Source organism: Drosophila subobscura, chromosome A (assembly GCF_008121235.1).
Source record: "Drosophila subobscura isolate 14011-0131.10 chromosome A, UCBerk_Dsub_1.0, whole genome shotgun sequence".
NCBI classification, from domain to species: domain Eukaryota; kingdom Metazoa; phylum Arthropoda; class Insecta; order Diptera; family Drosophilidae; genus Drosophila; species Drosophila subobscura.
Genome location: NC_048530.1, coordinates 10,656,705 through 10,674,377, shown reverse-complemented (window position 1 = coordinate 10,674,377; position 17,673 = coordinate 10,656,705). Strand labels below are relative to the sequence as shown.

General features: G+C 47.2%; 5 protein-coding genes and 9 non-coding genes across 15 annotated transcripts; 13 read left to right on the top strand and 1 right to left on the bottom strand.

The window, feature by feature from the left end:
* The first annotated feature begins 171 nt into the window (after positions 1-171).
* Positions 172-1,706, top strand: LOC117903394 (protein LST8 homolog). Its single transcript, XM_034815380.1, has 2 exons — positions 172-363; positions 432-1,706. The coding sequence occupies exons 1-2, from the start codon at positions 247-249 to the stop codon at positions 1,269-1,271; spliced, it is 957 nt and encodes a 318-aa protein (XP_034671271.1). The 5' UTR covers positions 172-246; the 3' UTR covers positions 1,272-1,706.
* A 266-nt stretch (positions 1,707-1,972) lies between these two features.
* Positions 1,973-4,669, bottom strand: LOC117903391 (ADP-ribosylation factor-binding protein GGA2). Its single transcript, XM_034815377.1, has 5 exons — positions 4,510-4,669; positions 4,270-4,430; positions 3,362-3,956; positions 2,266-3,278; positions 1,973-2,200 (listed from the first exon to the last, which is right to left on the bottom strand). The coding sequence occupies exons 1-5, from the start codon at positions 4,544-4,546 to the stop codon at positions 1,988-1,990; spliced, it is 2,019 nt and encodes a 672-aa protein (XP_034671268.1). The 5' UTR covers positions 4,547-4,669; the 3' UTR covers positions 1,973-1,987.
* A 351-nt stretch (positions 4,670-5,020) lies between these two features.
* Positions 5,021-9,356, top strand: LOC117903395 (40S ribosomal protein S5a). The gene is made up of 5 exons (XM_034815381.1): positions 5,021-5,114; positions 5,611-6,013; positions 7,711-7,827; positions 8,066-8,164; positions 9,231-9,356. The coding sequence occupies exons 2-5, from the start codon at positions 5,612-5,614 to the stop codon at positions 9,297-9,299; spliced, it is 687 nt and encodes a 228-aa protein (XP_034671272.1). The 5' UTR covers positions 5,021-5,114; position 5,611; the 3' UTR covers positions 9,300-9,356.
* On the top strand, positions 5,360-5,515 carry LOC117889654. Its single transcript, XR_004648531.1, has one exon. It is a non-coding gene; the product is annotated as a small nucleolar RNA psi18S-1854 (small nucleolar RNA).
* On the top strand, positions 6,237-6,393 carry LOC117889655. The gene has a single exon (XR_004648532.1). It is a non-coding gene; the product is annotated as a small nucleolar RNA psi18S-1854 (small nucleolar RNA).
* On the top strand, positions 7,060-7,214 carry LOC117889656. The gene has a single exon (XR_004648533.1). It is a non-coding gene; the product is annotated as a small nucleolar RNA psi18S-1854 (small nucleolar RNA).
* On the top strand, positions 7,858-8,001 carry LOC117889657. The gene has a single exon (XR_004648534.1). It is a non-coding gene; the product is annotated as a small nucleolar RNA psi28S-2876 (small nucleolar RNA).
* Positions 8,284-8,419, top strand: LOC117889662. The gene has a single exon (XR_004648538.1). It is a non-coding gene; the product is annotated as a small nucleolar RNA psi28S-1192 (small nucleolar RNA).
* LOC117889661 lies at positions 8,455-8,590 on the top strand. Its single transcript, XR_004648537.1, has one exon. It is a non-coding gene; the product is annotated as a small nucleolar RNA psi28S-1192 (small nucleolar RNA).
* LOC117889664 lies at positions 8,626-8,761 on the top strand. Its single transcript, XR_004648540.1, has one exon. It is a non-coding gene; the product is annotated as a small nucleolar RNA psi28S-1192 (small nucleolar RNA).
* On the top strand, positions 8,797-8,939 carry LOC117889663. The gene has a single exon (XR_004648539.1). It is a non-coding gene; the product is annotated as a small nucleolar RNA psi28S-1192 (small nucleolar RNA).
* Positions 8,995-9,136, top strand: LOC117889659. Its single transcript, XR_004648535.1, has one exon. It is a non-coding gene; the product is annotated as a small nucleolar RNA psi28S-1192 (small nucleolar RNA).
* A 921-nt stretch (positions 9,357-10,277) lies between the features above and the next one.
* LOC117903390 lies at positions 10,278-14,337 on the top strand. 2 transcript variants are annotated; one of them, XR_004649500.1, is made up of 6 exons: positions 10,278-10,537; positions 10,602-11,042; positions 11,100-11,167; positions 11,227-11,382; positions 11,444-11,647; positions 11,703-11,843. XR_004649500.1 is itself a non-coding variant. In XM_034815375.1 (5 exons), the coding sequence occupies exons 2-5, from the start codon at positions 11,532-11,534 to the stop codon at positions 14,322-14,324; spliced, it is 2,610 nt and encodes an 869-aa protein (XP_034671266.1). In that variant the 5' UTR covers positions 11,246-11,382; positions 11,444-11,531; the 3' UTR covers positions 14,325-14,337. The 2 variants fall into 2 exon arrangements, 1 of the variants encoding a protein (XP_034671266.1); XM_034815375.1 differs by lacking the exons at positions 10,278-10,537; positions 10,602-11,042; positions 11,100-11,167 and adding exons at positions 13,707-13,939; positions 14,005-14,337 and having other exon boundaries at positions 11,246-11,382; positions 11,703-13,643.
* An 822-nt stretch (positions 14,338-15,159) lies between these two features.
* Positions 15,160-17,154, top strand: LOC117903392. The gene is made up of 5 exons (XM_034815378.1): positions 15,160-15,503; positions 15,564-15,641; positions 15,705-15,836; positions 15,898-16,312; positions 16,380-17,154. Exons 1-5 carry the CDS (start codon positions 15,385-15,387, stop codon positions 17,106-17,108), a joined length of 1,473 nt encoding a protein of 490 aa, XP_034671269.1. The 5' UTR covers positions 15,160-15,384; the 3' UTR covers positions 17,109-17,154.
* The last annotated feature ends 519 nt before the right edge of the window (positions 17,155-17,673 follow it).

Here is a 17,673-nt window from a genome sequence, read left to right as displayed (position 1 = left end):
GCAGAAAGCCATGTCAGCGTCATCTGGGGGTCATAGTGGTGGAGATCCATAAAGAGACTACGCCATCTGTGCATCATGTTTGGTAGTGGTTTAGTATATTTTAAAAATCAGTAAGTATATTTTGGTATATTTTTGAGGGCTGTGCGGTATATTGTATGGAATCAACCGCTGCCACACTGTTGTGCAGCCCTAATCCCGATGAACAAATGATAACAAAATAATTAAAATCGCCTAAGTTGACGATTAATGGAAGCAATGGGGGACCAATTAATACTGGCCACCGGTGGATACGATCACACAATCAAGGTGTGGCAAGCCCATACCGGCAACTGCATCAAGACAATGCGTTTTGTGGAGACATCCGTGAGTGAAGCCGAAAAACCGAAAACGCAAACTGCGACTGCAATTCAATTGATTAATTTAATCTGTAGCAAGTAAATGCGCTGGACCGCACGCCAGACAAGACGCGCCTGGCGGCATGTGGCTATCAGTGCATCCGTCTGTATGACCTGGAATCGAATTGCACCGCTCCGGTGATCAACTTTGATGGCGTGCAGAAGAATGTGACGCGGCTGGGCTTCCAGGAGGATGGCAACTGGATGTTCACCGCCGGCGAGGATCATCATGTGCGCATATGGGACATGATATCGGCACCGCCCCACTGCTCGCGGGTCTTCGACTGCGAGTCGCCAGTGAATGCCGCCTGCCTGCATCCCAATCAGGTGGAGATCGGCATGGGGTCGCAGAACGGCAACGTCTTCCTGTGGGATGTCAAGTCGGAGAAGCACGAGTGCATCGTGCCCGAGGTGGATGCGTCCATTCAGGACGTGGCCATCTCACCCGACGGCCACTACCTCGCGGCGGCCAACAACAAGGGAAACTGCTACATCTGGTCCCTGTGCAGCAGCCCCGACCAGAAGATGAGCACCATGCGACCCACAAAGAAGATCACAGCGCACAGCCGCTACATTCTGCGCTGCAAGTTCAGCCCCGACTCGCGCCTGCTGCTGACCACCTCCGGCGATGGCACGGCCTGCCTCTGGAAGACCTCGGACTTCAGCAAGTGGCGCGAACTTTGCATCGAGAACTATTGGGTGTGGGATGCGGCGTTCAGTGCAGATTCCAAATGGCTCTTTACCGCCTCATCCGACGGTGTGGCGCGCCTGTGGAAGCTAGAGACAAAGACGCCCACGCGGGAATACACCGGCCACACCAAGGCCATCACTGCCCTGTCCTTCAAGGATGAGATTATAAGGAAAGTTAATCACTAAATAGAATGTAAGAAAGTCTTTGGTTAAGTCAAGAAAAAGTAGAGCCGCTGCCCAGTCCGATTGTCTCCTACTCTCTCTCTCTCTCTCTCTCTCTTTTGCATTTAATTTCTGGCAACCAAAACAAATTTCACTCTCTCTTCGCTGTGGGTTTTAGTTCTTAGGCTAAATGTTCTTCTAACTTTCTAATCTAAAAATGCTTCCGAGTTGAGCAATTGTTCAACTTTGAATTCAACACCAAACAGAGCGAGACAAGCGACACTGGGAGTGGCAGAGAGGCAGGCAAACGCTTAGGCTCTGGCAAATAATTTTTGGAGGCAGTTACTCAGCGACCATCCCATCCCCCCCACCACCAGCATTAACCAGAACTGAAGCAAGCATCAAACAACAACACGTCGCCATTCAACGATAGTTCAGCAAACAAAACAAAAAGGAACAGCAAAACTCGACCTACAAATTGAGCGAAAAAAAGTAATTGTGAAAACTACCTCTGAAAATGTGCGCTTGGCTTTTGTAGCGACTTTTTCAACAAACAATTTATAAATGGAAAAAACTCTTTGATATATTTATATCATTAATAATGCATTCATTTTGGATTAAAATCCTAATAAATATACAAAAAGAAACCGACAAACAAAGAGGGCGAAAACACAAGACAGACAGGGGGGGCGGAAAGGTAAGAGGATCGAAGGAAATTGATTTGCTTTCTGCTTAAGTTTTTAATCCACATAGGCAATGCCTTGGGCCACAATTGACTCTCGAATGGGATCGGGATCGTCGCCCAGTTTGTAGCCCACAATGCAGGTGACATCCACGGCCTTGCCGGTGGGATTGAGCAGCAGCATCACCTGATTGATGGGCGTGGCTGGACGAAATGGCTTGTGCGGCGGCATCGCGCTCTCCGTGGGCGGCAGCAGGCGCACCTTGCATGGCTGAAAGTGTGTGTCATTGATGAGTAAGGCTTTTGGTTAGTTAATGTTTATGGAGCATTAATCACCTTCTTGACGCTCGCCTCGAAATGAAAGTCCCGCACGGGCTGACGGCTCTTGTTCTGCGCCGAAATCACAATCACAGAGACACGATGGCCGGGCCGATCGCTGGTAAAGTTCAAGCTGAGCTGCATATCATCATCGTCGAGCACCACACGCTGCTCGCCGGTTGCTTGGATATTGTCCAACTCGATGCTGATATCGCTGAGATGTGTCTGTTGGGGCGCTGTCTCCAGCTGTGGCTCCTGCTCAACGGTGAGTGGAGCATCGCTTAGCAAGGGAACATCATCAACGAGCTCTGCAGCAGCGGCAGCGGCAGCGGCAGCTGCTACCGCTTGTGGTTGTGCCACCTCGGGTGCCTTTATCTGCATCTTTTCTTTGGCCATATCGTTGAGGGTTACCTTCTCGGGATCACGCTTGAAGCTGCTCATTCTCTCCTGGCTGGGCAATATCTTCTGGAAGAGCTCCTCGCTCAGCATATCGATCTGTGGCATTTTCCGTGCTGTGCCCGGCTTGCGTGAGGAATCGGAACTGGAGCTGCCGCTGGAGCCATTGCCCAGGCCATCGCTGGCCGTGCACTGACTGAGCACCTCAGGCTCCAGCAAGCCAGAGCCAGAGCCAGAGCCAGTGCTGGCTTGTTGGAATGTTTTGTCAGTCGATTGTTTGGACTCGCTTTCAGCCAATGCGCTGCTAAAGATGTCACTCAGATCAGCCAAAGGATCGGCTGTAGCGGGAGCAGAGCTGGAAGTGGAAGCGGAAGCGGAAGCCGTGCAAGTTGTTGCTTTTGCCGCAGTCGCAGCTGCAGATTCTGCTCCATTTTCAAGGCTGCCAATGAGCAGATCCCCCAGCAGTTCGTTGATTAACAATTCGTTGCTGGAACTTGTTGCTGTTGCTGTTGCTGTTGGTGTCTGGCTCTGGGCAGGCGCTGCAGCTGGAGCAGTGATCTTTGTGGGCGATGGCACCAGCTGCTTATAGCGTTGCATTGTCGTCAGGAGCGCCCCATTGGCATCCAATGTGTCAGCTGCAACACAGAGAGAGAGAGAGAGAGAGAGAGATTGAGATTAAGGAACAGTTCTAAAACGCTGGAGACCTGCAGTGGCTTACCTATGAGCTGTGCATCGGTGTCGTCTAGCAGCTGTGTCATATGCTGAAAGATTGGCTTGTGCTTCTGGCAGATGTTGTAGAGGTCCTTTATGGTCTCGCTGACATCCTTGTTGGAGGGATCGTAGGTGTCCAGCATTTGGTTGAGCAGCTGCATCGTCTCCAGCACCTCGTTGAGTCCCAGCCGATGCTGGGACAGCAGCTCGTTGCGGCGCGCCTCCTGTGCCATGCGGTACTGCAGCAGCAGATTCGCACGCTTGAAGTTCTCCTGGTTGTTGCTCTTGATCAGCTTGGCGAACATCGCCTCATCGATGGTGCCCAGCACACTCTCCCGCTTGGCCACCGCCGCCTCTGTCTGGCCATGCTCGATGTCGCTCTCCTTGCGCAGCATGTCGTAGGCGTCGCGTATTTTCTGACGCTGCGGAAACTCGGTGGTCCACAGCAGCAGGCACTCCATAATCCGCTGCTTCACCTCGTGCGGCGTCTCGGAGCCCTTGTACTTCTTCGACACCAGCCGGATCAGTTCGTTGAGGAAGCGAAACTTCCCTGCCTCGTCCTGAAACTCCTCCCCGCACTGAGTCATGCACTCCTCCAGCAGCTGCAAATTGTGTGTACATATCTAATGTTACTTTGGCCAACAATTTTGTTTGCTTGTCTGTCCGTCTCTGTCCCTGTCTCTGTCCCGCTCTGGCAATACATGTACAAAAGTTGATAACAATTTAAAACCGAACGCAGCAAGCAGCCACACAAGTGCATGCACAGGTGTTTGTGTGTTCGTGTGTGTGTGTGTGTATGTGCCCATTTTATGACTGTGTACGGTATGTATGTGGGTGTGCGTGTGAGTAGGCAATTTTTCACACAGGCCACAGGCCGTGAGACACAGCCCCGTTAGCCACCCCCACCCCACTCACCGAAATGGCTCGCGTTGCTTCAGTTACGTTTGCCGACCGCACTTTGGCCACAATCATCTCCTGCGCCTTGTGCACCAGATGAACGTGACTGCGTACCACAATGCAGAACATTTGCACGCCCAACTCGTCGACCCTTTCCTTGGCCGGATTTGTTGCTCGATCTGTGGGGTGGCGAAAGATGTGCAAAAGAGAGAAAGATAAGTTGCAGGGAAGAATAACAGTATTTGCATTTGCATTTACCCAGCATTTCCTCCATAATGCTCTCGTCGGTTGTCATTTTACCACTCCGCTTGCAATGGGAATATGCTTTTAACTTGGAAAGTACAATATTTGCGGTGAATTTGAACAAAAAACATGTTGTTGTTGTTGCGGCCCATAATGATGACACTTTTCGGTATTAGCGAAAATTTGCGGCATCCACTGTGAGTGGCAAATAAAGGTGTACATGAAAAATGCAACTATGCGGTGACTGGCAACTATCCCAAAAACAAATATCGTTGGAAAAGCCTTCTATCGATAAATGCATGCAATATTCAAAAATAAAAATTGCACACACAATTCGAATTCAAGCTCATGTTGTGTTCCAATATCAAAGTAATTAAAATTTGTTAAAACACATATCCAAAAACAATTGAATTAAGCACTGAAAAGCCACCCAGCACTGAGTCCCCAAATAAAACTTATATCGATACACGCTATTGTTGGCAGCCCTGGTTGTGAAATACAACCATGTAGGCAATGGCGGAAATGATTTCTGCTGGCATTGCCGCACACTGCCGTAACATGTTCTTTTTCAGGCGTTTGCCTTTGCGCTGACATCGTATCTCGATTTCTTCTGTGAAAAAGTAAGGCTTTTTTTTTGTAAAAACTCTGTGGAAAACATTAAATTATAACCAAAGGAACACTGAACGTTATGGCTAACTGTGAACATAGAGGGTTACGTGAATTAATTGCTGGACATATGATTAAAACTGCATTGTTCGAAAAATGAGGTTAAATACGGGCGGCATTTTGTTTTTGTGTGTGTGTTGTGTGTATGTGTGTTCGTCACACGTGTTGGTTTCTTTTTTTTATATTTATTTTTTTGTTTCCTGCACACGTCCAAAACTAAAACTATAGCGATGCTTTTGAAGTCGCTGTGGTATTCATTTGGACCAAAATAACATCCATGGTTAACTATTCCTCTTAAGGGTATCGCCTAGAAGATATTAACCTTAATAAAGTCAAAAATCAACAACAACAACAGCAGCGCGCGCGCGTGTTTGTGTGTGTGTGTGGTGTAGTCATTGGCATCCTGTGCAAAATCGGGCTAACATTTTGCTCTTTTTTCCACACTTGCAGCATGGCCGAAGTTGCTGAAAACGTGGTGGAAACCTTCGAGGAGCCGGCGGCACCTGTGGAAGCTGAGGCGGCGGAGACCATTCTGGAAACAAATGTGGTGGCCACCACTGAGCTGCCGGAGATCAAGCTCTTCGGACGCTGGTCGTGCGACGATGTGACTGTCAACGACATCTCGCTGCAGGATTACATTTCCGTAAAGGAGAAGTTTGCACGCTACCTTCCCCACTCGGCTGGCCGCTATGCCGCCAAGCGTTTCCGCAAGGCCCAGTGCCCCATTGTGGAGCGCCTGACCTGCTCCCTGATGATGAAGGGCCGCAACAACGGCAAGAAGCTGATGGCCTGCCGCATCGTCAAGCACTCGTTCGAGATCATTCATCTGCTGACTGGCGAGAACCCACTGCAGGTAATTAATGAATTTAATCCTAGATTATCCTTCTCTCCCCGCTCCCTGTCACCGTCTCATGCTAAACTGTGTTCAGCGACTCCCCACCTGAACATGGGTAGAATGAGCACGAAGAGTAATCAACCAAAAGTTTTAATATCCTAGTGCTTGAAGATCATATTCCTCTTCTTACTCTCTTGGAACTTAAAACTACATTCGCAAAACCCATCCGTAGATCCGCGTGGAATTGTAGGCTCCAAAACTAAAACTGAAGCGAAGGTACCCCACGTCGTTTTGGTATTCAATTGGACTAAATCGAAGCCCATGATTAACTATTCCTCTTAAGGGCATTGGCTAGAAGATGCAACCTTAATAAAGTATAAAATCAACACTCACCCAAGCTCAGCCTTTCGTCAGTCCACCTCAATGCCAGCTGAAGGGAACCCCACCCCAGCTGAGCATCCAATAAAAATGGACTAATATTGAAGAAAGATGTTTTAATATCCTAGTGCCCGAAGATTAGAAACCTCTTCTTGCTCTCTTGGAACTTAAAACAACATTTGCAAACCCATCAGAAGATCCTCATGGAATTGTATGCTCCAAAACGAAATCTGCAGCAATGGGACCCCATCCTATCGATATACGCAATCTTTTTTAGTCCACCTCAATGCCAGCTGAAGGGAACCCCACCCCAGCTGAGCATCCAATAAAAATGGACTCATATTGAAGAAAGATGTTTTAATATCCTAGTGCCCGAAGATTAGAAACCTCTTCTTGCTCTCTTGGAACTTAAAACAACATTTGCAAACCCATCAGAAGATCCTCATGGAATTGTATGCTCCAAAACGAAATCTGCAGCAATGGGACCCCATCCTATCGATATACGCAATCTTTTTTAGTCCACCTCAATGCCAGCTGAAGGGAACCCCACCCCAGCTGAGCATCCAATAAAAATGGACTCATATTGAAGAAAGATGTTTTAATATCCTAGTGCCCGAAGATTAGAAACCTCTTCTTGCTCTCTTGGAACTTAAAACAACATTTGCAAACCCATCAATACCCATGAAATGTAATGCTCCAAAACTAAAACTGAAGCGAAGGTACCCCACGTCGTTTTGGTATTCAATTGGACTAAATCGAAGCCCATGATTTACTATTCCTCTTAAGGGCATTGGCTAGAAGATGCAACCTTAATAAAGTATAAAATCAACACTCACCCATGATATTCTATCGATTTACGCGACCCTTCTCTCAGTCCACCTCAATGCCAGCTGAAGGGAACCCCACCCCAGCTGAGCATCCAATAAAAATGGACTCATATTGAAGAAAGATGTTTTAATATCCTAGTGCCCGAAGATTAGAAACCTCTTCTTGCTCTCTTGGAACTTAAAACAACATTTGCAAACCCATCAGTAGATCGTCGTGGAAGTGTATGCTCCAAAACGAAATCTGCAGCAATGGGTCCCCATCCTATCGTTTTTCGCGACCCTTCTCTCAGTCCACCTCAATGCCTGCTGAAGGGAACCCCACCCCAGCTGAGCATCTAATTATAATGGACGCATATTGAAGAAAGATGTTTTAATATCCTAGTGCCCGAAGATTAGAAACCTCTTCTTGCTCTCTTGGAACTTAAAACAACATTTGTAAACTTCTTTTAAGTGGCGACGTTTGTAGAAGAGTATTTAATTAATTCCTATTTTGTTTTTGTGCCTTTACAGATCCTGGTGAGCGCGATCATCAATTCGGGACCACGTGAAGACTCCACCCGTATTGGACGTGCCGGCACTGTGCGTCGTCAGGCTGTGGATGTGTCGCCTCTGCGTCGCGTCAACCAGGCAAGTGCCAACTCAACTTCTCTTCTCTGTCATGCAGCCAGCAGCTATGGCTTGTGGTTCGATTGGCGACTGCTGGCTTATAATGCTTGGCCAGATAATACTTCTATCTTATCCGTAGCGTCACAATGTGTAATATAGCCCTACATTTGGCGTATGACCTGAAGAGACATATTCGTTGAATATTCGTTTATTGAAAGCCCAAAGCTAACTGAAAGTGTTTCTAACTTATTTTTTATAGGCCATCTGGCTGCTGTGCACTGGAGCCCGTGAGGCTGCCTTCAGGAACATCAAAACCATTGCCGAGTGCCTGGCCGATGAGCTGATCAACGCCGCCAAGGTATGCACCATCAACATTCCCAGCCCGGAGAACGGGATAGGGATAGTGATATGGATTTTTTGTGTGTGTTGTCTACACTGGGCATAAGCCCAACTCATATATTCATTTAGATAGATTCTATTATGTCCAATCTAATTCTGCATCATGGTATATTTATGTAGTCTCGCTTTTGGACCAAAGTAAACTCTTTTATTATCCTTGTGCTTGTGACAATGAACCCAGTCCAATGCACACGAGAAACGTAGAAGAACAAATCCAAATATAATTAAGAATAGGAAGATATTGCCATGATTATGTCCAATCTAATTCTGCATCATGGTTTATTTATGTAGTCTCGCTTTTGGACCAAAGTAAACTCTTTTATTATCCTTGTGCTTGTGACAATGAACCCAGTCCAATGCACACGAGAAACGTAGAAGAACAAATCCAAATATAATTAAGAATAGGAAGATATTTCCATGATTATGTCCAATCTAATTCTGCATCACGGTATATTTATGTAGTCTCGCTTTTGGACCAAAGTAAACTCTTTTATTATCCTTGTGCTTGTGGCATTCAACCCAGTCCAATGCACACGAGAAACGTAGAAGAACAAATCCAAATATAATTAAGAATAGGAAGATATTTCCATGATTATGTCCAATCTAATTCTGCATCACGGTATATTTATGTAGTCTCGCTTTTGGACAAAAGTAAACTCTAAAATCTTTTATTATCCTTGTGCTTGTGGCATTCAACCCAGTCCAATGCACACGAGAAACATAGAAGAACAAATTGAAATAAAATTAAGAATAGGAATATGAAGATATTGCCATGATTATATAATTTATGTTAAGTCCAATCTAATTCTGCATCATGGTTTATTTATGTAGTCTCGCTTTTGGACAATAGTAAACTCCCAAATCTTTTATTATCCTTGTGCTTGTGGCATTTTCCCAGTCCAATGCACACGAGAAACGTAAAAGAACATTAGCAAAGCATCAGAATATTTAGTGTATTTATTTGTGATAATCAACCTTCTATTTAAATCCACTAATAACACCAATGGTTTGGTTTCTCTTTCCAGGGTTCTTCCAACTCTTACGCCATCAAGAAGAAGGATGAGCTGGAGCGTGTCGCCAAGTCCAACCGTTAAGGAGGAGACAGCTACCGACAACCACACAAAAAACAAGCTTGTCTGTTTTTTTTTATACAAAATAACGTGTGTAATCATTTTACACTAAATTTACAACAAGAAAATAAACATGAAAAAATCAAACCAATAAAAAACAGTGTAAACAACTAATTTAGTTTCCTATCCTATTTTTTGTAAGCAATAAAGCCCAGTAATTATATGCGCTAATCGACAGACGCTGTATACATATGGACATATTTCGCTCGGTGGCCAGTGTGACCAAATTGCATGCTAGAATGCATGGTGAATGGTGGCTATGCTTTAGCTATGCTACTCTCTTGTATTAGATTTTGTAGGAAATAAGGTTTAAACAAAATGGGCCAATGCATAAAAGTTCAGCATGCAAGGAATACAATGTGTACATACAAGAGAGCTAAAAACTTACTGCATATGTTTGTATTTATTTATGACGACACTCCTGCAGCAGCTGCCTGGGGTACGCATAGCGTAGACATTTTTCTTGTGTGGACTGACACATCTTTATACTGTTTCACAAGAAAAAATACCAGAAAGACCACCGATGGAATTCTCCCCTCTGTATAGAAATCAGTCGAAAAAAAAAAACATTTAACCGATTTTATTTTGTTAACAAAACAGTGCACCCTTAGTGCATGCACTTAGAACTCTTTATTGAATTCATTATAGTTAAACAATTTGTCTTTGTTTACATTCTTCTGCGTGCTCTTGTCGATTTATCGGCTATCGATATGAGCCAAAAGCAATGAGTAGGACACGAGTTCAATGGATCGTACTTTTTTCACGATCCATTTCTCAAAATCCGATCCATATTCTGGCATCAAAAACTCTGATCAAGTGCGTTCACCAGGATGATCACAAGAAATGGATCATGGACCGGTGTTCAAGTTGTACTGGTAAATGTGCCCAATGTATCGAATGAAACCTGCCATCGATATACCATGCACGCTCACCGCTAACATTCCGACCACTTGTCATCTCCTCTGCCGCTAAAAGTGCACCGACTTTCAAAATATTCTTTAATACGGTGCACATGTGGCCTGCTGCACTGTGTTTTGTTCAGAAATAATCTGCACACATCAATTGCAATCGCTAAAGCGAGTGCTCGTGTTGCGCTGTGGTAAAATGTTCAATGTCAATACAAATTTCCCGGACCCAGAAGTAAACGAAAATCATTCGAACGTCGACGGCGGAGACGACATTTTGCGCCAACGCTTTAGTCAGTAAGTATGGCACATTTATTAAAAGATCATTGACAATATTGACACCATATTGCTTGCTGTTTAGGTTCCAAGAGCAAAAGCTAGTGGAAAAGTTTTGCCGCGACTCGCACTTGCTGAAAATAATCGAGGGAACCGTTGCAGCATTTGTGGAGGACTACAGACGCACACGCACACCTGAAAAGCTGTTAACGCCGTTGCTGCTGCGCCTCGACTTTGTCTACGCCGATCTGTTGACGCAGGCTCCCTCACTGTTGCCGCTCGTTGTTGAGGAGCCGCTGCAGTTTGGCCAAGCGGTTAAGTACTCGGTGTACGGCCTGGTGCGGCATCAACTGAAGGTGGCTGGCCTCAAGCCAATCGACATTGGCCAGTTGCACGCGCAGTGGCGCGTGGTGGGGCTGCCCTTCAGTGCCAGTTTGCTGTACGATCCGGCCGCGCATTCGTTGCGTCTCGGCCTGTCGCTGGTCCAGGGCATTCTTTCGGCGTACACGCCAGCAGAGACACTCGTGTAAGTAAGAGACGGTCCTCTTTCGCTTTTGTTATGCTAAAAATTCTCCCCGTGCAGCCTGCAATCAACTTGGTACTGCGGCAGCGGGTGCCTGCGCAACGCACTGCAGACCAGCGCCACCGATGGTATGTTTAGCTCTACCCATTTCCGCCATGGAATTAGCAACTTGTTTCGTATCCCTTAGCGCCATTGTGCCCCAACTGTTCGCGGCCCATGTGCGAATATCAGAAATTAAGAGTCACAGAAACATACCGCCTGCTAGCCATTCTGCCCAGCGGCACCGTGCAGACGCCGCGCTCCGCTAACCGACTGCATCGGCCAACCATTGTGCGGCTTAGAGGTGAGTTGTCCGAAGTTAGCCCATCATCCCATCCACTGACACGATATTGGCCCTGTTTTAGCCTATGCCTACACCTGCGACCTGAAGCTGGGAGCCAAATACTTAATCACCGGACATTTTGACGGCTCTGCGAACTACGATTTCGAGGCATGCCATCTAAAAAGCGAATAGGGGCACGCCGCCAGGCTGCGGATGCTGTCCCACTCAGTGCTTACTTCAGCAGCAGCGACGAGCCAAGTACATCGGGATCGCTGGCTACCCTTGGGTAAGTGTGAGCGCGCCTTAGAATCAAAGTCTCATTGCGTTTTTATCTCTTACAGAACGATCCCATCGAATGGACTCAGCCACATCAGCAATGTTACCCCCATTGTAACGCCAAACCCTCAAGACAGTCTCAAGTCTGCTGCTACTCCGCCAGCAAGCGTCTGGGGCCCTGGGGCAGCACCTCTGGCAGTCCCGGCTGAATCGGTGCCACCTTCAGGGCACAGCATACAGCAGTCAGTGGCCAAATGGCTAAGCTCGGTGCCCACACAAATACAGAACACATCAGAGCAGCAGCTGCTGGTTGAGACTTCTATCCAGAGCAAGGCTTCAGCTCATGAATCTATGAATGCGTATGCCACGCAGCAGGTGGACCCTCTAACGAATCTCAATTCCAGAACCTTCCGAACACTGCAACACGAGGCCGCAGCCGAGACCGAGGCGAAGTCGCAGCTAAGTGTGTTGCCAGAGGAACCAGCACCAGCCGCAGCCACAGCCAATTCAGGGAAAGCAGCCGAGGCCCAGGCGACAACCTCATCAAAGTCTACCAATTTCCAGAGCCGGCGACGTTCCCAACGCCAGAGACGCACCTTTACGGCAAAGGATTTAATGTATTTGGATGCCAAACAGGATGAGCATTCGATAATGGGAAATGTACAGCCGCAAGTGCAGCCGCAACCATTGGCAAATAATTATTATTGTAGTGCTCCAGCACCAGCGCGGTCAACGGCCACGGCTGCTGGTCCGAGTCCGTTTATTTTAACAGATATTCCCACATTGGCTTCGGATCTAAAGATATTGCCCATAGAAACACTTTTGATGCCCAAAGGGAACGAGAATCAGCCACAGACTGGCGAACCGCTGGAGAACTGCAACCGAATGGCAAGCCAGCAGTCGGCTTATCGGGGCACTCGGGCGAGAACCACCGACACAGCGCAGAATGCGACGGATGGCTGCGGCCTACCATCTTCCATATCTGGGCCAAGCCAGGCATCTGTATCCCCCAGTTCTTGGGGTCCAATTTCCGAGCAGGAGTCAAGCCAGGAGCCAAATATGACCTCATTCAGCGATCTGCTGCAGCAGCAGTTGATGGAGAACAGCCAGTCGATGGACAGCCTTAAAATAGATCAGAATACAAACAGTTCTGCTAGCCGGGAGGTTGAATGGGAGACGGGTTGGAACCTCAGTCAGGGTGACTTGGCCAGGGATCTAATGTACAGTCGTCCGCTACTCAATATGGATCTGGAGGATACGCCAGCCAACAACAACGAGCGACAGTCAATGGAGCAGGCTGACATGCTGCATTCCCACAACAATGAAATTGAGATTAAAATCGACGAAGCAGACGCAGATGCAGGCACAGTCGACAAGCCTTCGGCTGTGGCACGTCATCAGCTCTTTGGCCGCCGTCCAGCGAATGAAACTCACCCAAAGCCAGACCTCAACTTTGTGCCGACGAGCGTGAAGAGGTTGTATCAACTGATATGCTCGCAGTACTCGGACTATGCCTTTGTCTATGCATTGAGCGCCCAGCTAAGCCAGGAGTGTGTGCCCATGGACTGTTATGTCTACTTGAAGATGGTCCTGCTGGCCAGCATTGTGTCCATCGAGCCGGACGAGCTGAGGTCCCCCATTTCGCTGTGCATTATTGCCACTGATAGCACCCTGGCCAATCGTCTGATGTCCAGTGTGGGTCAGTTTGCCCCGCGTTTCCTGGGACCCCACGAGGGCGGTCTGCAGGCCACACACTCGGCCCTGCCCGTGCGCTACACTTGGGTGGTGGCCAGTCCCCTGCTGATGGCCCAACAGGGCGTTTACTATGCCGGCGATTGGACGCGACTATCACGCGAGCATAGCGAGCAGCTGGAGAAGTCCATAGAGAACGGAACGGTGCCCGTGCCGCAGATCCAAGGCGAGCAGCCGCTCGAGGCAGCCATTTGGACGCACTGGCAGCCGGAGAATGCCATCAACCAAACAGTTGCCTTTGCCAAACTGTGCCCGTGAGTGGTCTCGAACCATGGCATAAATAATTCATTGGCACTCTGCTCTCTTTGTCCTTGTAGCATCTTTGGCATGCCCATTTATATGGGAGCGGAGGTGAGCGACAGCCTGTGGAGTTTTCTGCTGCAGCAGCACAGTGAGCACGGCCCGGATACATCGCAAGATGCACTGAATATACCCGAAGAGGAGTTGCGTATGCTTCTCGGCTTGCTGCACCAGCGGAAGGCAACGTTTGGGGATGCCGCCCAATGTTTGCTGCAAAAATATTATGTGATATCGCGCAAGGAGCGACCAAGTGAGCGCATCTCCATCTCGTATGTGTGTCCTTTTCTAATTGATGAACCTTTCTCCCTCTTGTAGCTGTTTTCTCGAGCAAAACGTACATTGTGCTGAAGCAGTTTGCCGAATCATTTGCCAAGCTGGCCATGCGCTTGGAAGTCATCGAAGCGGATGTGATTGTTGCCATTTTCCATTGCGAACACTTTGTGCAGGCAATCTTTGGTGGCAAAGATGGCTTGCCCGCACCCTCGGTGGAGACGTTCAGTGTGATTTCGCACATCGATCCGTACATGGATGAGTTTGCACGCTGGCTGTTCCATTACCTCGATCAGCATAGCGAGGAACTGCCGGACATTCACGTCAAGCGCCGCAGAACCGACAGCTGGGAAGACATGGAATAAACAAACTTCCTGCCAGTTCGTCCAAGGTTTCTACTCAATTTACTGCAAGTTTTGTCTAACTGCAAACTAACTCACTAACCAGTTGTCACTAATGTGAGATTACCTTCAAAGAAAACGTTTTACTTGTGTACAAATATAACAAACATTTTGAATTAATCTAAACCATAACATTAAATGTTAGCTAATCCATTTTTAGTTGTATTTTTACTTAGTTTTAGATCTTCCCCCTTTTATATGATTATTTAGAACTTGTAGAACAATCCATTGGTGGCTCCTACGGTTGCTGTTGGCCGGGATGTGGCAACTGTTAGTTCCCGCTACTCTGAGCGGCTTTCCTTTTGAAGCCAAAGATCTGATCGATATGGGCAGCAGATTTGTCTTTCTTTTGGGTATATTTTTGGGTTTGAACCAGCAAATGTTGCCCAAATTTCGAACGTGCTCTTGCACGTAAAGTCAGACACAGTCCGTTCAGCGTTGGCCCTTGGCTTGAGGAATTCTCGCAGCCTCCAGTTGGTTCCTTAGTGCCCCAATAAGAGCCCAAAACACACAGGCAGGCGCTGAAACACGATCCTACTGAATATTTCGCACATTTTTATGAATATTATTGCAAAAGTGCAAAGGAAAAATGCTTGGGGGAGTGGACACACTGACAGTGAAACAAACTTTCAAACGGCTGCGTCAAGTGTGTGCACCACGTGTCAGACACAATTTCCTGTCGATACTTTCGCAATTGCAACTCTGCCCGTCTCGGAACTTATTGTGAATTAGTTAAAACACAAAAAGCCTCGAACATTCCGTGACAAACGCATTTGTAAGTCAGTATTGAGAAGCGAAACTTCAATAAATTGTATGTTAACAAAATAAAATATATTTCGGTGCTCAATGCTCCAAACTTTGAAAGCAGCCGCCGCCGAAGTAACTGATTGAACCGAACCGCCGATTGCCGCGTTTGCGACTGCGCCTGCGATTCTTAACCAGCTACTTAAACAATTTGAGAGCAAGCTACGAAATTTGTTGGCATTCTTTCAACCTTTTGTATCGAACTACGCGACTTGCAGCAATGGCGCCCAAAAAAAGTCAAGGCGCACGTCGCCGCGGTCCAACTGTGTCGCTGCACGATTTTTTGTTCGGCGATGAGGAGGCAACTGCAGAAAAACCAAACCAGAACATAACAGATCCGTGAGTGTTCCCCAGACCCCCATTCACCCCCTAGGCTGTACATTGAAATGCGCTTTGCAGGTCGAAGAGTAGCTCCCGTAAAAAGAATACCCCAAGGAATTATAAGCCAAAGAAGCCAAAATCAACAGACGCCAAACCGTGAGTGTTGCCCTCGATCTGTTCCAGAGGAATGTGGATTTAAATAGGGTTTTTCTTCTGCAGGTTGATGGCGACTCGCGAAGCCAGCCGCTTCCGGGATAATTCATCTACAAATGATGGTAAACCAGCCATGTGCGCCCTTGGATGCGTAGAGGAATCAAATCAACAGATACCAATAAATGGACACCTTACATCGTGAGTTTTAGCTGAGAACCATCCCCATGGGAGTGCATTCTAAGGAGTTTTACCTTTACAGGCAAGAAGCTGCTCCTGGTGGCAATTCAAACATTCAGCAATTTACTGAAAGTCAGGCACACAATGCACTTGTCGCGGGACTGTCCAAATTGATGGCTGAGATAGCAACTGAAGCTGTTATATACTCAGACTCATACGACCAACCAACCATGGGGAGCTCTCAACCCAAACCCCGACGCAGAAGACGACGTAACCAAAATCAAAGACGTGGAGGGGCCGGAAGACGCGTATGGCCGCTTTCTATGCAGGATGGATTTATGCCGCCCAATATCCGCCGCATGCCAGGGAACTTCCCGCAGCCAAGATCCACATTGCGGACACAATCTCAGTTGGACAACGAGCCGACATATTGCATCGATGAAAACTATAACATATTGCCAAGCGAGCCCAGTCAGTGGAAGCGCAAACATAGGGGCGTAAGTTACCCAAAGTTCTGGTTCCACCTCCAGCTAAATGACACCCAAATCTCATGCAAATTTACAGGGACGACGACGTAGGCAGCGATCCAGACGTCAGCGTCATATTGAAGAGACTGTGGAAATGGAAAATGCTTTCGTCGAGCCAACCCCACCGCCACCGCCACCGCCTCCACCATCGGCACCGCTCGCTTGCCCTTGCGGCTGCCAGGACATAGCCCCGGAACCGGCTTCGTCTTCAGAGTCGCAAAATCTTTTAGTTGTTCCTGTGGATGAGTATGTGACTGCAACGGGCGGCTTCAAGAAGGTGACCATACAAATGCTTGTAACACCGAGACGTATCGATGTACCAGAGCATGTAACCACATCGTTGGTGCTCTATCATCCGGAGACGGGTGAGATTGCGGCACGTAATGACAATGATAATGTGTCCCACTGCGGTGGGAACAGATTGGAGTGCGAGTGGTTCAACAGTTTGGGTAAGGTGCAGCCCATCCATATAGAGATGTGGCGTCGACCGGGTCAGATCTTGCCACAGTTTCTGGTGCCAAAAACCGAGGGTAATTACATACCATACTGTCGCATTCCAGGCGAAATGTTCTCATTTCAGCCAGCACCCGAAGTGCCAGAGTCTGCGATAAATCCAAATCAGGATTATCACGCAAAGCCCGGCACTGGCTTTTACTATCCTGAGCCAGAACAAGTTGGACCTGGACAGCAACGAACAGTTCGCGTTCAGCCGCGATTCGACTGCACACAGTCGGCATTCATATTCAAACCAATTCATGCTGAATAAGCCCATGCTGTGCCCAATCCATAGCCATACGTTCCAGACTTCATACCACTCCCCAATGACCAGACTAACGCACTTTCATATAACTTTGATGGCTACCAAAACAATCAATCACCAACCAATCTAAACTACAGCCAGAACGAGGCCGATTTCGATTAGTCCAACATGGATTGGTACTCTGGCTCAATCAATGATCAAACATAGAACAGAAACACTCTGAGATCTTACGCTCTGGAAGCGTATCTATAGAAACATTTCAAATGTAACCTCTCTAGAGTCTAGAGGTATCCAAGCAAACACATCTTCTAGTCTATCCGCTCGCTCAGGCTACTGTAAGTCTCTGCATTATAGTTTTTACTCAACCAACGGCTGTCGCAAAAACCAAATCAAAACCAAATCAAATCAATAATTTGTGCATCTTTTGATGCCTTGAATTGTTGTCTAGAAATATTAGTTATAAATACATTTAATAAATAAAGATAAACAGCCGATTTTATAGTTTATAATTCTACCCAAATAATGTGCCTTGGCTAAACAATAAACACTGGAAAAAATATGTTGAAATCCT